Source organism: Cuculus canorus, chromosome 5 (genome assembly GCF_017976375.1).
Source record: "Cuculus canorus isolate bCucCan1 chromosome 5, bCucCan1.pri, whole genome shotgun sequence".
NCBI classification, from domain to species: Eukaryota; Metazoa; Chordata; class Aves; order Cuculiformes; family Cuculidae; genus Cuculus; species Cuculus canorus.
The window spans coordinates 68,123,966-68,145,363 of NC_071405.1; the positions used below are offsets into that span (position 1 = coordinate 68,123,966).

The following is a 21,398-nucleotide window of genomic DNA, read 5'->3' on the forward strand; positions in this document are numbered from 1 at the left end:
TTTGTAATGCTTAGTTGCTTGAATGAACTAAGACGACTGATTTATTCTCTCTCTCTTAAAAAGGGGAAAAAAAAAAAGTCTTTTAGTTAAAGCTGCAAAACCCTCTGCTGTGGCTTCATGACTGCAAGTTCTTGTTCGTAACTGCTGTAGCTTACTGCTCCTGTTGCTTGGGTTTGGAGTTTTTGAACCCCCACCCTCGGGAAGAACAGGCTGGCTTTAAATTCCTCAGTCCTGAACCTCAGGAGTTATTTTTAACCTGACTTGACCTCTGCCTGAGCAAGAATAAAACAGGGATTGGGCAGAATATGACACAAATCAATAGGTTATCCCAACAGATGTGATCTTTGGCACCGTTTTGCCTTGGACACTTGCTGCAGTAACGAAGATAAATGGTGATTTGTTAACACTGTGATCTTGGGACTGGGTGGCTCAGTGGATCGTGTGGTGGCCTCTGACCTCTGGCTCTCCAGACTCTGAACGTCAAGATGAAATCTCATTCTGGTAGTAGCAAGGGAAAAAAGGCCCACAAGGGTTGGGTGATTTTGGTTCAGTGCTAATCACTGCTCCACAAAACAACCCAACAAGGACCCAGCAGACAGTACCTCCTGGCAAAATGAAGCATGAGAAATAGAATGGGAACTGTAGTGACAGAGAACTAGAGATCAGTTACTGCAGGCTAAGACTTGCAGTGCTTTTATGGAGTGACACTGGAGTACTCAAAGCTACTTTGTCTCTTAGCCTACCTATCAAAGAGGACTTGCACCAGGGATGATTTGTGGGGCCTCTCAGTAGAAGAGAAAATGGTTTTATGAAAACAGCCTCCCTTTCATTTTCTGAGACAGTTTCTGCATGTCTTTTGACCCTTAACTGATTACTGAATGGTGGTGATACAGGGTTTTTTGGGAACTGAGCTATTGGAAACAGCATACACGACTGGGATAGCTGTGAGCCAGTCATGTCTCCATTGACCTTGTGTGATCTGTTCCATATTTCTAGTCCTATTGTGGGTCCTCTGTAGATAGCTGCCTTTTAATACCTTCTCAGATATGCACAATTTGTCTTGCTTGTCCATGATGGTATATTCCACTTAGGGTGAAAACAAATTCCTGCAACAGAATTTCTTCCAGGACTGGTAAACTACATTTGAAGACAATCCCATGTTGTAACTAATCTCATGCAAACAGGCGTAAACTACATTGAGCTCTTGTCTCCCTCGGCTGGTGACGGGAGGCGGTATAGCAGTATCTTATTCTGAAGGTGAACCCTTCAACTTTGCCTTCGTGGCTTTGGATGTCCTTACAGTTCTGCCCACAAGAGTGGCATCCTGCTCTCGGGTGTGTTACCATTGTAAGTACGTCCTCAGTCTTGAAAAATCAAGGGAACTTAAAAGCTTATGTCCACTGGGGAAAACGGATCTAGTAACTGTCTTAGTTATGCATCTTAGTGATGCATGTAAGATGCTTACATATTGCTATTAATCTTTCCCATGTCATAGATCTGAGGGCTACATGAGAGCTGTTGTGCCTCAGATTCCCAATTCTGCTTTTAAGACAATCCCCTGTAGCAGCAGTCCCACTTTGTCCTTTGCACTGGGATGTGCTTTGCTGGGTTATGGGGAATGATGTGAGTCATGTCATTAAGCATAACCCCTTTCCTCGTTTTATCTCATCTCACCCATCTGTATGTTGTATCTATACCAAGAATGAGCCGGAATTGCAGTAGGCCACTGCAAGCTTTTCCTGCTGTCTCTATTTAGTGCTGTATTAGCATTGACAGTTTCTCTTGACTTTCAAACGTGGAGCTAGTTTTTAATCCGTAGATTGCATGCACTATAGGTTGCTTGCAGCATACATTTGTTACTTGAGATGTCACAGAAGGAAGCTTGAGCCAAAGAATGTTGTCCTTCATGTTGCTCTCCTCAGAAGCAGGTGATGGTGGGAAAGATTGCTTACTGAAAACTTTGCACAGTTTCTTCCTTGCCACAGACCGAGGCACATCTCTGTACGCTGCCCAAGTGCCCATTCTGGCTGGGAGTGCCCCAAGCGCCTCATGGCAGCTGTTTCTCCAGAGACAGGGGCTGCAGCCTATCCATACCCGGGAACAGAGCTCGTAGCCTCCAGCTCTAGCCTTCTCCTTCCATGGGGACACAGATCTCACTGCAATTCTTGCCTGCCAGTCCTTGGGCAAAGGTCTGTGTCCTTTCCCCCTGCAGCCAAGCCCTGGCTCCAGGATTTGCAGAGCAGAGCGCGCCGGAAAGACCGAATGAAAGCAGCATGTCCAGCTCTTCGTGCCCCTGCAGTCAGCAGACGGCCACTACCACCACCTTCACACCTCCTGCTTCCTTGCTATATACAGAGGATATTTGGGGCTCAGCTTGTTGCTTGCACTGAGCAAGGGCAGCAGGATGGTTTGTGGGCCAGGAATGCGCACGGACCTGCACAGTGGGTGTGAAATGACACCTAACGTGGCTATGGCCGTAGCAGTGCTATGGATGTGCAGGTGTGCTGCACTAGCGCTGCCGTCTTTACCTTCCAGGACTGTCATCCTTTGAAAAAAAAAAAATGCCACAACAAAAAAAAGAGAAAAGTGCTGGAAAGAGAAGGTAACAGCCTAACAAGACCTACTTTCCACTATATTTTTAGCCGCTGATTTTATTTTTCCCAGTATAATTCTGGATTAACTGTTTCAATGTTTGTCCAGGCTGAGATCAAGTTTAACTGATCTAGAATTCCCAGCCAACATCCCTTTTGTCTTTTTCAAAATAACAAGGATCTCGCTATCGTTGTTTCAGTCTTTGCCCAAGTTTCATGTTGTGGTTTGTTTTTTTTTAAAGAAGATGTTCTGTGACATCACCCGTGAGATCTTTGGAGGCCCTTTGAGGTGTTCCAATGGGAAGGTTTTACATTCAACAGATAGTTCCTCATGTTTCCCTGGATTGTAGAAAGCAAAGGATCTCCTCCATCATAAAATATATGGGAGGAACCCTCCTGTGTCCTTCCTCTTTTGGAGAGAATGACTGGCTTCTGATTTCTGCCTTCTCTCCAGCTATTTAGGCCTAGACAAAGCCATCCCTAAATTTAGTTTTATGAGGAGACAGCTCTGTGCAGGCTACTGGGAAACAACATTCTTTTAAAGATATGAAGACGGAGGGGCAGTAAACCACCTGAACTTCTTTGTGATGCTGCATTGCTCAGAGCCTGCTTTATTTTTCTTCCATGGAAATAGCTTTGCATATTTGCTGGTACAAATCATCTTTTAGGGGTTTTCTTCTAAAGGATTTGTATTCTTATGGAGAGACATGCTGGAGAAGTTGTACTGACCCAGAGTACCACCTTACTCAACCTCCATCCAACTTGCACCAGTTTCTCAATCTCTCTCTTGTACTGGGGCCCCAAATCTCGACAACGTATTCTAGAGAGAGTCCGACAATTGCCGAGTGAATTGGAATAACTACATCTCTTGACCTGCTGGCTATGGTCCCACGGATAGAGCTTAGGGTGCTGCCGGCTGTTTTTGCTGTTAGGGCGTGCTGCTGGCTCATACTCAGCTCATTACCTATCAGCCCTCCAGGTTCTCTGAGAAGACCCGCTACCTAGGCAGGCAGCCTCTACTGTCACAATGGATTATTTCTTCCAAGGTGTGGGACTTTGCATTTGTTTGAAGGGGACTCACTGTGCCGTTTTCCCAAGGACACAGACGAGACTGACTGGCCCTAATTTATTGAATTTTATAAGGTTCATGTTAGCCCAATCCCTACAATCTGTCTCTCTGGATGGTAGCCTTGCGTTAAGCATATTGACTGGTCCCCCCAGTTTGGTGTCAAGTGCAAATTTGATACACGTATACTTCCTTGCAGCCTCTAAGTGATTAATACAGATGTTGAAGAGGACAGGTACCAGGGTATACACCTGCATACATCTTGTTACCGGCCTCGGGGTAGTGTATAAACATTGCCCTCTGAGCTTGATCATCCAATCAGTTTTTAACCCATCTGATAGTCCACTCACAATAGCTTTATATCAAACTTGAGACGTTCTGGGAAAGTATTGAATGCTTTGCTAAAGTTAAGGTAAACGGCTTCCATGCCTCTGCCCTTGTCCACTAGTCCCATTTTTATCACAGAAGAGAATCAGGCTGGTCAGACATGATTTATCCTTGGAACATCCACGCTGACTGTTCCTAATCACAATCTTCTCCTTTTTGTGCCCAAAATATGTTCTAAGGGGACTCACTGCATCATTTTCCCCTGGACACAGGTGAGGCTAACTGGCCCTAATTTATTGATTTTTGGACCTCTTTTGAAAATGGATCAGAAGGAAGTTATAGGTCAGGGAGAAACCCGTAGTCTGTAAGGTCAGATTCTTTCTGCTGCTTTTTTTAGTAAGCTCACAGCCAGCACAGTGTAGTTGGTAGAGTGCATGGATGGGGTGACAGGGCTTTCTGGCTGCCTCAGATTTGCTGCCAAGGGATGTGAGAAGCCAGGAAGGAAAGGCTAAGATGCATGTTAGAGTGGAGGTGGAATCTCAGAGGTGGGGTTTAATTGACATGGAGGTGCTAGCGGAGAGGTGGAATGGAACATTGGACAGAATAACTCATCTGCAATGCTGAAGTACAGAGAGCCCTGTCACAGGCGGGCAGGTCCTGGGAAACCATGGTGGGAACAGAATATGGTGAGTTTTCTCATGAATTGGCCTTTAAGCAATGACTGATGAAGCTGAGGGTTTGCTACTTGCCCCCTAATCATAGGCTCTGGGTGAGTACATGTATTTCACAGAAATACACATGTCTCAGTGATTCAATTAAGGGGCCTTAAAGCCCTTTCCATGCACCTCCATGCAGTGACACTCCGCCTCTCACTGAGGGTGATCTGCTTTCATGCTTGGGCATCTGCCCTCACCTTGTCTGTTCTTTCTCCCTCTCCTTCCTTAGGGAGGAAAATGGACCTGTACTCTAACCCCAGCAAATGTTATGTACAATGGAAGGACAATTTTGCCCTGCCCTCTTCCTTGAGAAAAGTTCAGATAAAAAAAAAGGCAATTGTTTTTTTTGCAAACCTCAGTGTGAGAGAGCTGGAGCATTGGTCTCACTCTCCTGGAGGTGTACCTGTCAGCATCGGGATTAGTGATTCACAAGCAGCCTGAATGCAGCAGTTGCAATTGAAGCTACAACGTTCCTCTGTATGTTGAGAGCTTCCTGTGTCCACTTCCTTCTTGCAAGAAGTCTGGAGAGACAATTCCTGCATCAGCAGGCCAGGAAGAAGGGAGATACAGCCGACAGAGGGGAAGAGGTGGCCATTGGGAGCACCTCTTTTGATCTGCTACTGGCCTCAGAGCAAGAAGGCAGGTTTCAGCCCAGTATCAGATGTTGGTTTATTTTTTGTCAGCTCACTTGCAGTGGCCCCAGGTGAGAGAAGCAGCTCTGCTGAGAAGCTGTCCTATTCATGGTGCTTTTACAGTCTGAAAGGGAGATTTCCATGTGCTCTGTCTTCTAAATGGGAGTATTTGCAGTGAGAGACTTTCTAGGGCACAATGTGACCCCTTGCATCCACTGGCATGACTACATGTGGAAATGAAAGACACTTTTATACAAATATTTATGCTCTTCAGCATGTACCCTTGTATTCCCTACCCGTAGCTTTTGTGTAAGGTAACATCTGTGGGAGAAATGTGCTCAAGGGAGGCTGGAAACAAGGGATAGGGATGGTAGAAACACTGAGTTCCTTGCAGTGGACATACCTCATTGGAAACTGAGGTGGAAAAGAAAGGAATGATTTGGAGGTCTTGAGAGCAGGTAATGACATCTGTAGAGATAGCATGGAGGGCAAACTAGTTTGGGCAAGCGCTCTTGGCTTTCAGTTGCTGTTTCTTATTCTCTTACAATTCCTTTGTCTGATGTTTTACATGAATGTTGGTGAAGCATTTAATTCTTCTATATGAAATCCCATTAACGTTCTGTGTTTGTTGTCCAGGTAGGAAAGGATACAGGGAACTTAAAACTTGTCAAGCTATGATGATTGTGAAAGAATCATATAAGCTTGAGACAGAAACATCTGGTCTTTGCCATTGAAATCTTGGTGTTTAATAGCCTGAAATGGCCAGTGAGGTGGGACAGGGATCAGTGTTCCAGCTGGTATGATTAATCCTTTTCATTAGATATATGGAAGAGGAGGTAAACAGACCATTAATTAAATCTTCAAAGAATACTAAATTGGGAGCACTGTAACCAGTGACTATAGTGTGGAGATGCAAAGGGATTTGAAATTGGAAACAAAGGTAAGAAATAAAGGTCCCTGCCCCCAGGACACATGCAAGTAAAAGAAAACCACATTGCACGTGCTGTGTCAAGAGGAGAAACATAAAAGACTATATAGTACCAGAAGGTGGTGCAACCATTTGGTGTCTGAATTTTGGTGACTTGCTGCCCATTGGGGAAAAAATAAGATTGTGCTCCTTGGAGAGAAGAATTAGTCTGATGCTTTGTTTGTGGAAGTCTATGCAAATCCTCCAAGAGGCTTCAGTGAGGTTTGGATATGGACTATGGACTGTGTCCGATTGCTGATGGATAAGCAGGTGCGAGAGAGGTCAGAAGCACCTCGCTGAGTCAGCAGGCATGCTCTGGAGAAGATGACCCATGACCTCTGTAAGATGCTCCATCTTTAGGATGTCCGCACGCCAGTGTAGCCAATGACAGTGTCAGAAGGCATCACGATGAGGAGCATGGGTGGGAGCAAAAGGATTTTAGTGCATTGCAGGAGCAGGAGAATGACAGGAGAGGAAATGAGTGTAATCAATAACCAATGTAATATAACCAATCTTCTCTGGCTTGCTTTAGTGCTTCCCTCACATGTCTCCAGAGAGCTGCTCAAACATGGCCTCCTGGTCCACACCATCCACAGGAAAACTTCCAGTAGAGAAGCAGGAATGTAATGAGGTTGGTGCCGGGGAGTTGTTAATGTGCCAGCTCAGGCCTGACAGTCCCAGGTTTTTGTTGGGACATTAGACTCCTACTTTGTGTTTTGTCCATTTGAAAGACAGCAGGCAGCAGCAGAGCTCTTGGAGGCTAGCATCCACCCTTGTTGCTGTTGGGGAACCTGCCCTATTGCCATCCTAGAGTGTGTTGGACCACTGCTGCAGGTTGTGCTCAGTTATTCCCGTGACATTCCTGCTCAGCTGGGACATGTGGTAAATATGCCCCCACATCTCCTGCCAGGAGTAGGTGGCAATTCTGGACAGTGAGTGATGTAAGAGGACTCTGAAAATCCATCCCTTGAAGAGCAGTCCTTCATATCTCCCTCAATTTATCTATAAAGCCTATAGGAGGCTCCCTCAGCTGACATCCAGTCACTGACGAGGGGCTGGGTGCACCGTTATTCTCTGATGTTCAGGGTCTTATGAGTTTTGACTGAATCTCTGACTGTCAGAATGATAATTTTATGGGAGGAAGTAGACTATCCCAAGCTACTATGGGGTTTTATGGCAAGTTTTGGCTGCTGTCAGTGAGAGAATAGAGGGCTGGAGAGCCAGTGTAGATCACATCATAATCATATACCTATCTGATCCTATTTTTAATCCTGCTTAATCTGTATCTTCAGTGCTACCATGGGAGGGTTAAGTCCCATAAGCTAATGTGGCTTCATATAGTCTATATTCTTCAAGCACTGTTTTCTCCCAGCTTTGCACTCCTGTTTCTGCTCTCTTCCAGAAGGTATTCAGTGCTAACTGACTATGGAAGCTCTCCTTGAGGGCACGGTTGCCTTGTGCTCTTAGATACTACCATACCTTAGATATGGTGGTATCCAAGGAAGGAAAAGAAGGAGGGCAGAGACATTTCCCCTAAGAGATTCCTCCAGCATACAGAGATAGTGCTACTATAGAGCAAGTAAGGGGACAAAAATTCATATCCATTATCACTCAGTATTTCCTTCCTGGTGTATCTGAATAAGTCTTATTGCTTTTTTTTTACTTGCCACCACTGTAGAGTGAAAGGTCATTTCCATTGAACTGTGTATGTTTCCTGTATTCATCTGGAAATTCCAGCCCTATGGAAGTGCTGTCTGAGGGCAGGCTGCATTGCCTGGCTTTGGCTGAACTGGATTTCAGCCATAATTGTTTGCCTTTCTATCCAACTTTGTCATTCTGAGGTTCTCAGTCCACTTTTACCCCGATCAATTTAAACACAGCTGTCATCTGCGGTTTTCTACCACCTGTTCTTCTCAGTTTCGAGGTGACTTACAAAATACCTCGGTAGTCCTAACATAGACGCTGGGGCGACAGAGCTTTTGACCTGGTCTTGGGCCAAAGACTAGCTGTTCGTTCTTTACTAACATTTTCAGTTTCATCAAGTTTCTCCTTTGTGACAGAACCTTCACTCCGTAGCCGCTGGTTTTCCAAGAGTGTCTCTGAAAAAAAGCGTTACTGGAAGGTGTAGACTGTCAGTTTGTTACCTTGCCGACCTGTGTCAGAGGCACCTTGAAAGGAGTCCATTAAGCAAAGGACCAACCCTTGTTCCAGAGTTTGAGAACTGGCTTAACTGGTAGCTGTAAATTAATTATTTATGTGTAGTTGTATGTAGTTTATATGGTTGTGATTAATTAGGCTTGTAAGTGTAACTCCAGCTTGCACAGGTATAGGGATCAGGCCCTTGAGTGAGGGAACCATGGAGATTCCCTTCAATATGGCATTTTATTCTATCACATCCATCATGGGTGAGCTCAGACTTTTGTAGTAGGGATCCATCCAGGTGCTTACTGTGACATACTGGGAGGAGGCATATTCCTCTTGAGCATCAAGTCACGTTTAGGTGCCCTGACTCCAACCATGAGGAAGTCAAAGGCTGCTACAGTCCCCACCCATGGGAAATGGAAAATGACGCTGGGTGTTTTTGTGGAACACCTCACTCCTGAGTAGTCATTGTGGAACTGAGGTTTCTCCGGGACTTGTGGATGAATGCAGTTGGTGTATCCCACTGCCCGATGCTTGACTCACTCCTTGTCCCAGCGTTCCTAGTTCCCCGGATTACCCAGCCTTACAATACCGCTGCTATTCTCTGCTCATTGGCGTGTTCTTCCCAGGTGCTCATACCCTCCTGCTTCTGAGGCTGACTCTGTGATGACAGCTCCTGGCTGCCTATCAAAGGCTCCATTTAGAGGTAGTCCGAGAGGAGACAGAAAGCTGCAGTGTTAGACCCCGAAATCTGACACAGTGTGGCTTACCTGCATTTCAGTGCGCCCTTGACAGCCTTTCAGCTCATGTCTGTCAGCCCCCCGTGCCAGGCACACAAGTTCACTTCCATCTTGGAAGAAGGGGGAGAGAAGTGACATTTCACCGAGTGGCGGGCACACCGGGGGATGTAGGGAGATAAGGCAGGATCACAGAAGCAGCTGAAATCCCCAGCGGATATTGCGTTGCTGGCTGGATTGACAGGTTAAAAGTATTGCTGGGACAAGTCTCCCTGCTCCCTCAGTCCCAGAGGAGGGGGCAGTGAGAACAGCACTCAATCCTAATGAATCTTTGCCTACACTGGGACAAGTTCTGCCATAGCCTGGCATGAGGATGTCCATGGGGAATTTGTTTCCAACTTTCAACAGGAGCTGCCCATACAATGGCTTTTAAAATAAATAAGTTCACTTAGCAAACAAAAGCATTAAATGAATAGAAACACTGACGTGGCCAAGGATGAAATATTAGCATTTTTCAAATCCGTTTAGTGAAGACAGACCCTGGGCACTGGTTCAGGTCCTTGTGTTAGCGGACTGTTTGCAAAGCACAAAGCTAAGTTACAGCCAAAACCTGTCAGCTTCTTCCTGGACCTCAGGAGGGCAAAATTTGCCTTGGTTGACAAACTAAGTCTGCTCTAAAAACATTATACCTTTGCATTGTTTTCATCCCAAAGTACTTACAACATGTCAGTCAGAGGAGAAGCTTCAGGCAGTGTTTTGGCCTCTCCAGACTGCAGGCAGGGAAAGGAGCAGTTTTCTTCAAGCCTCACAAAAACGATACATAGGCAACTGCAAACTGAGGTGACTTGTTCAAAGAGCACCACTTTGGTGACTACAGATAGTTGTGATACACTGAAAGGGCTTCTTGTCACACCACAGTAGCAAGCAGCGATCTTAAACAGTCCTTGGAGAACCTCCCTGTGCAGTTATGAACTGCATCCTGCCCATGGCTGAGTTTACTGGGGCAGTGATTTGTCCAAATGCTTATCTAGCCTTGTGGGTTGCAGCACAAGATGGCATGGCTGAAGGCTACGATCTGACAGAAGTTTTCCACTCTTGGAAAGATGAGACTATGTCCTTGGGTAAGGAGAATGTTGACTGAAGAGACTGTTCTTCAGGGTTGCTTGATCCAACCCGATCTCCACCAGCAGAGCTGTGCCAGCTGTGGATGCGAGTGGTAGTTTCATCCCAGCATCCACGAGAGAAAATCCCATGTGCAGAAGCTAAGGCTCCTAACCTGGGGAAAGAGGTGTGAAAGCTCAGGAAATGGATATTAGAGTGGGATAAGGGTCTTCCCAAGGAACTTTTCTGTGCACAGTGGGGAAACAGTGACTAACTGTCATGTCACCCAAGCTGCTACCTGTAGGTCCCAGACAACGGCACCTTCTCAGGCAAGTGAGGGGTCCCAGGAGAGGGAGAGTGCTGGAGGATGTGGGGGATAATCAGTCCTTCTGGATTAGCAGAAATGAACTAATCCCATTCACTAGTCAGTGACTGTCTGGGAGAGCAAAGAGCTGTGAAAAGGGTGCCAGAAGCTAGGCAGGTTCCAAGGGCAGGGAGAGGAGGATGCACAATGCCTAGGGATGCAAGGCTACGGAGACAGGGGATACAGACAGCAGCAGAGCAGAGTCATGCTGTCATCCTGCAGCTGGTGGGAAAGCACACAAAGGAGTATGGTGTGCCCTGCTTGCTAACCTCCCCACGTCACTCTCATTCCCTGCCCACTCCTACACATGTCAGATGAAGGCACTGCCTTTGGTTTATCCTGTGACCGGTGTCCTTTCTTCCAGGCACTGTGATTCTGCAGTACCTCCTGCTTGTTGTTAATGTCCAGACTATTCAGCACCAATATCTAGGGCCTGTTGTCCACTTCCTTCCTGTTGTGTAACCACAGTTCCATTCTGTAGCCCTATTGCTCTGTTCTGCATGCAGCAGTGCCCCTTGCAGTCCCTACTGAGAGGTTAATAAAGACCTACTGCCTGAGTTACCTTTAGCTTTTATAAACCGAAAAATACAAACAGCATGTAAGCAGCATTCATTACCTTGCATGCCTTCAGCTGCTTATTGGACACACATCCCCCTCCCTCCAGCATCTCTCTCTTTTTTTAATATGTTTTTTTTAATTTGGTTTGATGAATGAGTGACAGCCCTGACACCCGATTCGCTGAGATTAATAGAAACGACACAATATTTACGTCGCGCCGACGAGCAATTATCCTGCCATCTATCTTTGAGATTATCTTTCTGATTGAAAACTACTCATCCGTGTAATCGGAATTATTTGGAATTAGAAGGGAATTTATGGCCCCTCTCACTCTCCCTCCTATTTGCCTCTGTCTCCATCCTTCTTCGCCTCCTTTAAGAGGGATCTTTTCTTCCTTTATCCCTTCCATCCTTCCTTCTTTCAGCCTTGTGGATGGAAACGTGTGCTTTGCCTTACACAGCTTTGCTGTACAAGGATGGTTGTTCGTAGAGATGGGGGGACCGGGCAAGACTGTGGCTGAGCAGGTACTAGGGACCACGGGGATGCAATGAGGCTTGAGCAGCAGCCAGGGGATAAAAGACTCTTCAGAAAAAGGTTGGCTTGGTTACATGGATTATATGATGCAGTGGAGGCTGTGCAGGTAGTACTTGAGTGAAAATAAGTGGAGGCTCCTCACCTCTCTCCCTTCTTTATTCTGTTTTACAGTTCCTTCCTTATGACTCTGTTTTGAAGACATCTTTCACTGTCCCACTGCTTAGTAAATGTGCTCCTTGTTAATTTATTTTATCTAAATGCTTATCTGAAAGTATTCTTCCACCTCACTCTGTGTGGAAGAAAGACCCATGCTCGTGGGCTGGTTCTTTCTTTCTGTGAACTTCTCTGTAGTTGCTCCTGGTGTTTCAGCTATTTCAGCGGTCCCGGGAGACAGCCTGCTGTCCTCTAACGTGTCAGATTGGGTCTGGCAGCTTCACTTCAATACTGGTGTCCCCTAACACAACGCTGTCTGTATAGGGCTTCTCGGAGGTACTCTTGCTTATTTGTGACAGCTTTAAGGAGCTGATAGATAGTATAGGACCTCTATTGTTTTTCCTCACTGGGAACAGCTCTGACTTTTGCATTTTTTTCAGAAAGACTAGTGTTTCCCACTCTTTATTCATTTTTCATTCTTTTGCTGGGCTCTGATGCTGAAGAAGCAACTAGTTGCATTATCTCAGGTTACCTCTAGAGGCAAGAGGCACAAGTCTCCCCTTTTTTGTGATTCCAAGATAGGATAGCAAAATTCACACATGCTCCCTTTCTTTCCTGGAAGCCCATCTCTGAACACATTCCTCAGTGAAGCATTTCCTACCTTTCCTTTCTCCTATGTAAAGACAGGACAGAAAACATCTGTGCTGTGGATCAGTCAGTACTGAGAACCACTCTTCCTCTGTAGACACGCTACGAAAACAGTGCTTGATTTTTTTATGAGTGGTTGTGGCAGAAACAGTGTAGTGGCTCTCGAGGGATGTCAAGCCACAGAGACATTTTAAATGCATCTGGAAGCATCAGTGTCCTTTGAGAACCACAACATGTAAAGGTCCTTGGGTCACGTGAATCCTGCTGGGGAAGAAAGAAGGGAAGCAGTGTAGGTTTCTGAGCAAGAGCCATGTACTGAGCGAGACAGGAGTTCAGCCTGAGCTCAATTGCAAAGATACCAGCTAACAAACAATCCAGTCTGAGGAAGATGCTTGGTAAAGAGAGCAGTGTAAACAGTTAATGACACATGGATTTGAAAGAGGAAATGTGCTTTGAGGTACAATTGCTCCGTCAGCTCGAGAGATCTAGGCCCAGATGGGATTCCCAGATCCTTCCGCCCAGAAATACCCGATGTTGTTATTAATTAGTATGGAAATATTTTCCTTTCTTGAGAGAGAGCTGTTGAATTGCCAGTGGGATACTGGGGGGATGGGTGTGTGCATGTGTGGGATAGGCTATCAAGGAGCTATTAATTAGGTTACTTCCCACTGCTGTTGACATGCTGGGGAAGGGGATTGTTTGTGGGCCAAAATAAAAAGGAAAGGGAAATGGAAAGACTGGGAACAAGAATGGAAAGCATGAGCTAAAAAAGCAGGTGGGTAGGACAATGCACACAGGCTGAAAGAAGATGTATGTGTAAAAAGACATTCCTAAGATTCCTGAAGAGGAAGAAGGGAAGAATGAGAAACCAGGATATGGTTAGAATGAAAGGGAAAACTCCTTTGAGGCAGCAGCAGCGTGGGCTGGACACAGCCACGTGAGGACTGACTGATCCTCTCCTGCCTTGTCACTGATTTTGTTGTTCATACTTCACAAACTTGGCACCAAAGCCTCCTCATGTCAGAGTAGTGGTATTTTATGCCAACAGTCACTATGAAACAGGAGAAAATTTGGATGAGAAACTTTTTCAGCTGTAGGTTACCTGCCTTTGCTGACTGGATCTATAATCCCATTCCTTTGGAATGGGATCTTTTTCAGCTTTGATGAATCATAAAAATACTAATAGGTATTTTTACATGACTTCCTACATAATCTTTCAACCACTCACTACTTTTTCAAGCTCTCCTTGCAGTCTCTAGTGCTTTACTTCTGGTCAGACACAAAAAACAAGAATAAAGTGATAGTGTAGTCCGGTATCTAAGCAGTAGGTGCTGCATTTACAGTTCTGAGAGAGAGACAACACAAGAAAGAGACAAGGAATGCGTCTGGCAATACGAGTTAGAAGAAATGAAGGATCTATTCACAGAGGGGAGAGAAAACTGAGCAAATGGGTTACCTAAAAATATCAGTCCAGGCTCTAGGCTCCCTTGCAGAGGGAAGAAATCGGTGCGGTGATGATTATTCAGAGAGTGTTTTGGGTTTGTGAAGGGGGAGGAGTGGAGTGATAAGAGAAAGACAGAGCATTGATACCTCATACGGGACCAACACAATCCAGACCTATTTATCCTGAGATCTGACTCTAGAGAACATAGCTGTCTGCTGCTTTTTATTCCAAGAAATCTGTCTAGTAGGAAGTTGGATTCTGATCATGCAGAGGACCTATCCAGCCTCCTTGGAGTAATAAAGGGCAGAAAGAAAAAGGCTGTCCAGGTTGCAGCTTACTATCGTCAATTCAAATCTTGAAGTTCTGTATGAGACCCAGAGTGAACAGAGCTGGGTTGAAACAGAGAAACTGGTAAAAAGAGACACTAAACCTGGAAGGATAACTTGGCTTTCAGTTCCAAGGGTTTATGCACAAAACTGGCAATTTATCAGCATGGGAAATATCGCTGTTAGCCCATGCACACCTGCTGGGCGCCAAGGAAATGGTTGTCCCTAAATCTGCAACTAATCATAGAATCCAGGAGCACTTGTGGAGCCTTTGCCTGCCCTCTTCCTATGCTACATGTAAAGCAGAGCGGGGTCGAGGTGGGACATGCTTGTCGGCGAGGAGGAGTATGGCAGTGCAAGAAGCGTGGAGCAGGATGAAGCTGAGCGCTGCACGGGTGAGGGCTCCAGATTCCATATCCAGCTCTTTTTGGTTTAAAAGCGGGGTGGAATTTTTTTGTTTGGTTAAGGTTTGTTTGTTTGTTAGTTTTAAAGAAAAAGAAATTCAGATTATATCGCAACATTGTGTTCCTTAGAAAAAAGCCTGGTCGGTCTAAGTCAGACTTATCACTAGGCCTGCTTTTCGAAGGCAATACTGCGTGAGTCTGTGTAATTTTTGAGCCCGTTACCTTATTTCCAACACATTTTGCACCCGGTCAGAAGTCTGTCAGGTATTAAGTTCACACAAGTTTCATGAAATAGGTGACAGGTAGAGAAGGAAGACCTTATTATTATACCTTAGGGAAAGACTGCAGAATGAGCTCACTCTTTATTAGAGTCCAGGAAATCCATATGGGACGGGGACTGTCCAAATGCCCCAATTACTAAAGAGTTCAGTTGAGGCTCACATCTTACTGTATGTGCATCAGAGGATCCATTGGCTGGTCAGTGTCTCTTATAGATCCTCTAGGGATGGCATGAGCATCCTTCTTTCTGGATAGTCATAATGCTGCTAATGCATGCGGATTCCCTGGATTTTAAAAAGAGGTGAGTAACATTGCAGCCTCTGTATAACACAGTTAGAAAACCAGTCAGACACAACAGAGAAAGCTATTGAAAACAAGGCATCTTTGTTTCAGGTACCTGAGAAGGCAATGCACACCCAAAATTTTCAGTACAAGATTCTTTCAGGAGGTAAATTGAAGTGCAGATGTGAAATTGCTCAGGTCTGTACTAACTGTATCTTCTGTCCTCTTGCTTATGTGTGCCCCAGTTTTCTTCATCCTAGACTGTGTGAGTACTGGTTTCATTGTGATTTTGGATCCCCGTATAGTTAAACTGGTACAGTTCTGGCATGAATATTACTTCAGTATGACATACTTAGTTCAGCATAGCTTCTTTGGAGATGTAAGCTAGGTTAACATAAATGTGACTATACTTATATAACTTTATTCAGTGCAACATTCTTATAAAATCATTCCTGTGAAGTGGGATAGTTACATTTATAGGAAAATCATGTGGACTAGGCCTCAAATTACAAAGTATTTGCAGTAGAGACCATATTTGCATATTTACATATGCGTGGTGTGTAGTGTCAAAGGGCCCACGTTCTGAACGCTTCTTATAATAATAATAACAATAACATAAAAGGGTTACAAGTCTGGCTGGGGAGTCACCACAGTGTGCCTGTAATTAGTTGTAGTAAAAATTATCATTTATGAGGCATCTGGAAAAACGAACTAACTCTCAGAGGTGAACAGTAACTATGTAGTCATCTCTGTCGTGTCACAGCCTTAATGACTTTTTTGTCAGGGAACTTCCTTACTTTTTGTTTGCTCTGTACCATGAAGTAAAGGTGAACGGCTGAATAGATTTTGTTTGCCATCTTGCCATTATGTGGACCACTGAGGCTGTCCATCTTCACGACTCATTTAACAATGTTTGCAAGGGGAACAGGTAACATTTCCCAAGTATAATGGAACAATACTGAAGCAGTTTCTCCACACAGACTCACGCATTCCAGAGAATGAGGTGAAAAGCATTTGCATTTATGGAGAACATGGCTGAAGAAATCACCTTTGAAAGAGGTACTCAAGGTGCAGGTCAGGGAAGGGGCTGCTTCGTGATATCGTGGCTTTTGGTGTCAAGTCTTGTTAGCTCTTTGATTAAAGTTTTCCAGAGTAAGTAATAATTTCTCCAAATTACCACTGCTCAGAACAATAGTAAGTAATGTAGAAGACTTCAAAATAATTCTTCCAATACTCAGCCTTTTGGTAAATTTCAGGAAAGAGCGACTGAGATTTAAGGAAGTGTTTACTTGGGGAATTTGCCAATACAGCTGAGAAATGTGAAACTTCCCGTGGTTACAACCAGCAGTCCACTTGCCTCCTAATTAGATCTTTGCTTTTTGCCTGGACCCGAGCTAGTGACCAGTGAGAAAGTGAAGAATAAAACAACTTTCTTTAAAACATAAACTGTTTTCTTTGGAAACTTAAGGAGACATGAAAAAAATTCCACAGGCTATAGATTTTCTAACGTTGTGTTCCTACAAATTTAAAAATGTGAATTGTGTTGTCTGGTACTGTGGCAAAAAGAAAATTCTCTGGAGGAACGATGGAGGTGTAGCACAGCAAGCTCTGGAAAACAGGCTTCATTAGAGCAGAAGACAGTCTGTCCTGCAAGTTTCCGTGAGGTTTTGCCAGGCGAATGAATCCCAGGATCTCTTAGCAAAGCACATGATGTATTCAAGAGAGAGCAGTTCTGGTTTGTCTATGCTACTTAAAGGTGTGTTTACAGCACACAGGAGAGCACCATGCAATGATAGCTTAGATACAATCTCACGGTGCTCTCTATCTGAGTTAATAAATCCTGGTTCTCATCTGGATACGAAGTCCATGTGAACGAAGCTATCTTTCTGCCAAAATCCAAACCAGCTCGTTCAGAGCATGCTGAGTTAGCCCTGTACAGCTCTGTTTTGCTAACTTGCTCTTATTTGCTGTGTGACATAAAACCAGAGCTGCTTCTCCTGGAGTTTTTGTTGCTGTGGTGCCACTGCCCCAGCCTTGCAAAGACACAGAGGGCTGAATCCACCACTTATTGCCCAGAGCTTAATGCTGCACAAAGGTCCTGGAGAAAGGTTATGATTTCATGATGAGAGCTCTTTTTTCCCAAGTTTGTGAGCACAGGAGAGCTGTGTGGTATGTGACGTCTTAGGGAAGAAGGTACTGTGATCTCCTTGTCTGTGCTCAGTGGGCAGCCACAGCCTGGCCATGTGTGAGTGAGTATAGGTGAGGCCATGCCCGTGACACATTCCTCAAGGGAGGGGACTGGGAAGGAGCTGGGCCTCCCCTCCCAGCAGCAGCAGGGCCCCAGGCAGAAGCGATGGAAGGGACTGGTTATTCCAGGCAAGGACAGGTCCAGGTGTGGCAAGAGCACGGACTAAAGCGGCAGCGAGGGACTGAGCAACCAAATGTCTGCATCTGAAACGAAAACTCAACCGAGACCTTCCTCAGGCTGCTGTTTCGAAGGGGCTTTGGGTAAATACACTTGAAGTTAAGAATTTGACAGACTTACCCTCCGCCCCCCATCAGTCCTCATTGGATGTGACGTCTTTCTACACGGGGTAAGTGGGGGGTGGAAAGGAGGTGGGGTGGACAGAGGACAATGTAAGTTCTTACAGGCTGTGCTACCTCTGAGCTGCAGCTCAGCTTCCAGCAGATCCGAATATCTGTGATGGATGCAGGGTGCATTTCTGCAGCTTATAGCTCTGCCAGGAGTGTGAGAGGGTGGCTGCTGTGTGCTCCCCATCGGCACCTCAGAGGCATTGCAAAGGGGGATACCGTCTGGTGGTATATGCCAAGGCTGTCAGTAGGGAAAGTGTTGGGATTTTGGCTCTTTCTCAGCCGTGAGGGCTGTTGGCTCCAGCGTGTAGCTCCAGCTGGCTGAGGGGGGCAGTTGCGGTACTCTTGCCTGAGCGCTGGGCACATTATCCTGGCATTCCCTGGCACTGCCACCTCTGTTTGGACCACGCGTGTGGCCTCTCCTTCACGTTCTCTCAGTGCAAAGCGACCTCAGAGCAAACCCTGAGTGACTGAAACTAGCGATGAATCTCAGCAGCACCACAGAGAGACCCCACAGCTCGTTCCCGCACTGTGTGCTGTAACCCTGCTCCTTTACCTGGGATGAGCTCAGTGCCGGGGAGTTTCTGACTGCCTGGGAAGCAGAGGAAGGGAATGCTAATTTCTTTTGCAAACCCCTTCTTTCTTGCAGATATGAGTAACTACTTTTGTAATTACTTTCAAAGAAAAGGCTCCTGCTCTTTCCCCCTTCCTTCTCTCCACTCTCTTGGAGGGGTAATGCTCTGAGTTTTGAGGTACTCCAAACAGCAGGGCGGGAAGGGTCTGGGTCGGGAGAGGTCTCAGAGATGACTGGCAGCACTGAGATGAAGAAGGACTTGAGGGGATGGGGTGAGGTGGCCAAGGAGACTGTGCAGAATCGGAGTGAAGAGGGAGAAACTCCCTCACTTATTGCTAAGGTGAAGCTTAGCCAAAGTTCAGCAGAGCTTGCTATGGTTAGCCTGAAGAGACAAGTGATGAGGGGGATTTTCCTGGGGTCTGTGCCTGTTTGCCACGTTACAAGTGCGTACAGCGCTCTGCCAAGGGCCTGGCAGCCACAGAGTGGGCCCAGAAGTGATCTTAAGATGCCACAGAGTTGAGAGGCATTAGCTGGAAACATAGATCCCAGCCTCGCTTGGGGTGCAATTGAACCTTGCTGTTGCTTTATGTGCTGGAGAGGCTTTTGTGAGGGCAACGTTTTGTCCGCCATTTCATGTTTGATTTACTGACAGTGAGGGAGTGATATTATGGTGGCAGAACTTCACTGCCAGCGAGGGAATTGAGGCAGGCACCCGCAAACACACTGCCATGTCTGCAAAAATCACGTGTGCCCTCAAGTGCCTCCCAAATACCATGGTTTAATGCCCTCATCAGTCAGGAGTTAGCTGTAGGTAGGGTTTTGGTGTGATCTGTGTGGGAGAAAAGTGTCTCTCACAGGAACACAACAGTTTTCTGTACAGTTCAGGGTTATTTTGGTGGCCTGTCTCCTCCTGCCTATTCCTGTGGTGTATCCCGCCTGGAACAGGAGCCCGGGCTGTGTCAGCTGGAGATCACCTGGCTGGGAGCACTTGTTTGGGTCTTGCGTGCACAGGCAGAGCTACTGAACGAAGCAAGTTATTTTATCTCTTGTGAGATGCTGTGGTGGGCTGACCTCGGCTGGCTGCGAGCTGCAGTTCCTTCAGGAAATATCCACCATCTCCACTGTGGTCTTTGCAGCGGCTGCAAGGACTGTCTGCTCCCGCACCTGGAGCACCTCTTCCCCTCCTCCTGCTCCGACCTGGTTGTCCATGGGGTTGTTTCTTGGTCCTCACTGCCCATGTGGCATTATCTGCCCTTTCTTAAACCCATTTTCCCCCAGGTGCTACCACCCTGGCTGTGGGGCTCAGCCACGCCCTGCAGTGAGTCAGTTTGAGCCTGAGGGGAACCAGCTGTGTCCCGGCCGGCAGCTCCAGCCGCTCCGGACGGAGGCCATCCTGCAGCCACCCCACAGCCACCACCTCGCCAGACACCCGATGCAGATACACCGAGAGACACCTGACTGGTGGTATTTTGATGGGGGTGAGAGCTACGCCTTCTCCTTTAGATCAGCAAGAGTCCCAGCTTTGGGGCAGAGGTAAGGGCTCTTCAGACACAATTAGCTTGACTGGGAGATGAGGAAGGACAGGAGATCACTGGTATTACTTTGGGTGGGGGCTCATGAGGCATCTGCTGCAGAATTTCCCTTCTTTCCTCGCTTTAGAGGCTAAGGGCCTTGTGTGGAACCTCGCTTTCCTCTGAGATCTCCGCTGGGTTGTGCTGACCTGCAGGCATGTCCTCAGCGGGGCTGGAGGCAGGTGAGCAGCCCTGAAACCTCTCAGCTTGAGCACAAAGGGCTCCTCCTGGAAAGGCTGATTCTTCACCTGTGTGTCTGCAGCAAGGAACCTCCCCTTCCTTTGAGGAACTTGATCAGTTATTTGCCTTCATTTTCAGTTTGTTGAAAATATCTTTTAATCAAGCAAGACACACCATCAAAGAGAATGGAGCCTCTCCGTTGAGAGGAGAAGAGGGAGCGGTAATAACCCCCATGACACAGGCTTTTGGAAAGCAGGGATGATCTTCTGAGGAGCTGAGCTAACAGTCTGCCTGTAAGGGGTTTCGATTTGGAGCCAAACCTCATCTGTGATTATAACGTAGTCGTTTGAGTTTTGTAGAAGTTGGTAAAGGAATCTGAATTAAAACCAAAACCAAAACATAAACACAAGGGGAACCTGTTTCTGGCAATCCTGGACCCTATGTAATCTGGCACAAAAACTGGTTTAAATCTGACAGTCACCATGCTTCGTCTCCCTCCCCACCCTGGCCAAGGTCACTGAGAACATGAAACAGTATATCTTGCCTGAAGCTGACTGAAGGAGGCTGCAGGGCTGCTTTGAGATTTGTCTGAATGCCCAGCTAATGCCCTGCCAGCACAGGTGTGGACTTGCTGGTACTAAACAAGGTCCTAAACAAGTGGTATAATAACAATGATGAGTTTCTGCAAACCATCTGCAGCAAGTCCAAAGTTCAAAAAGTGCCTGCCCCAAATGATGGAATTGACAGCCCTGTGTTGGTGAAACACATTGCAGCATGTGATTGGAAGAAAATGATGGTGGTTTCCAGAGAGTAAATATGGTTACACAATTTAGGCAAGAGTACATCCAAGAAGTCTTATTCTGTTTTGTTGCTTTTTGTTGTGTGTAAACACAGAAGCCCTTTTAGGCAAAGGCTCTGCAGTAGAAGTGGAAGTTTAGGATGGATCTAGATGACATAGGGGTAGAAGAGACTGTGTACTCTATGTGATAGACTGGCAAAGGTTGCATGTTTAAATGTAATGCAGCATGTAATTGTCCAAGTGCTTGCAGGCTTCAGTTAAATCTTTACAGATTTTATTTCTCTGTGTGCATGTAGAACTGAATGCTCACTCTGGATAGTCTCTGAATGCACCCTGGTATGTGTTTTGTTGCTTAGACCAAGCCATTTTTCATTGGTGCATTGTTATTACTAGTGGACTCAGAAAAACATG

General features: G+C 46.0%; 1 protein-coding gene across 5 annotated transcripts in view; it reads left to right on the plus strand.

Annotated features, from left to right (window-relative positions):
• The window catches only part of ESRRB (estrogen related receptor beta), a 167,741-nt gene that overhangs the window by 12,716 nt on the left and 133,627 nt on the right, over nt 1-21,398 (plus strand). For 3 of the 5 annotated variants that reach the window (XM_009556837.2, XM_054067443.1, XM_054067446.1), the window contains exon 1: nt 17,659-17,865. The exons of 1 other annotated variant lie outside the window; for it this stretch is intronic. Coding sequence is in view for 1 of the 4 variants with exons in the window: in XM_054067447.1 (XP_053923422.1) it covers nt 19,910-19,970 (61 nt within the window). In the remaining 3 variants the exon portion in view is untranslated. Of the gene's footprint in view, nt 1-17,658; nt 17,866-19,715; nt 19,971-21,398 lie in introns of those variants that run through there. One more of the 5 variants, XM_054067447.1, reaches the window with a different exon arrangement.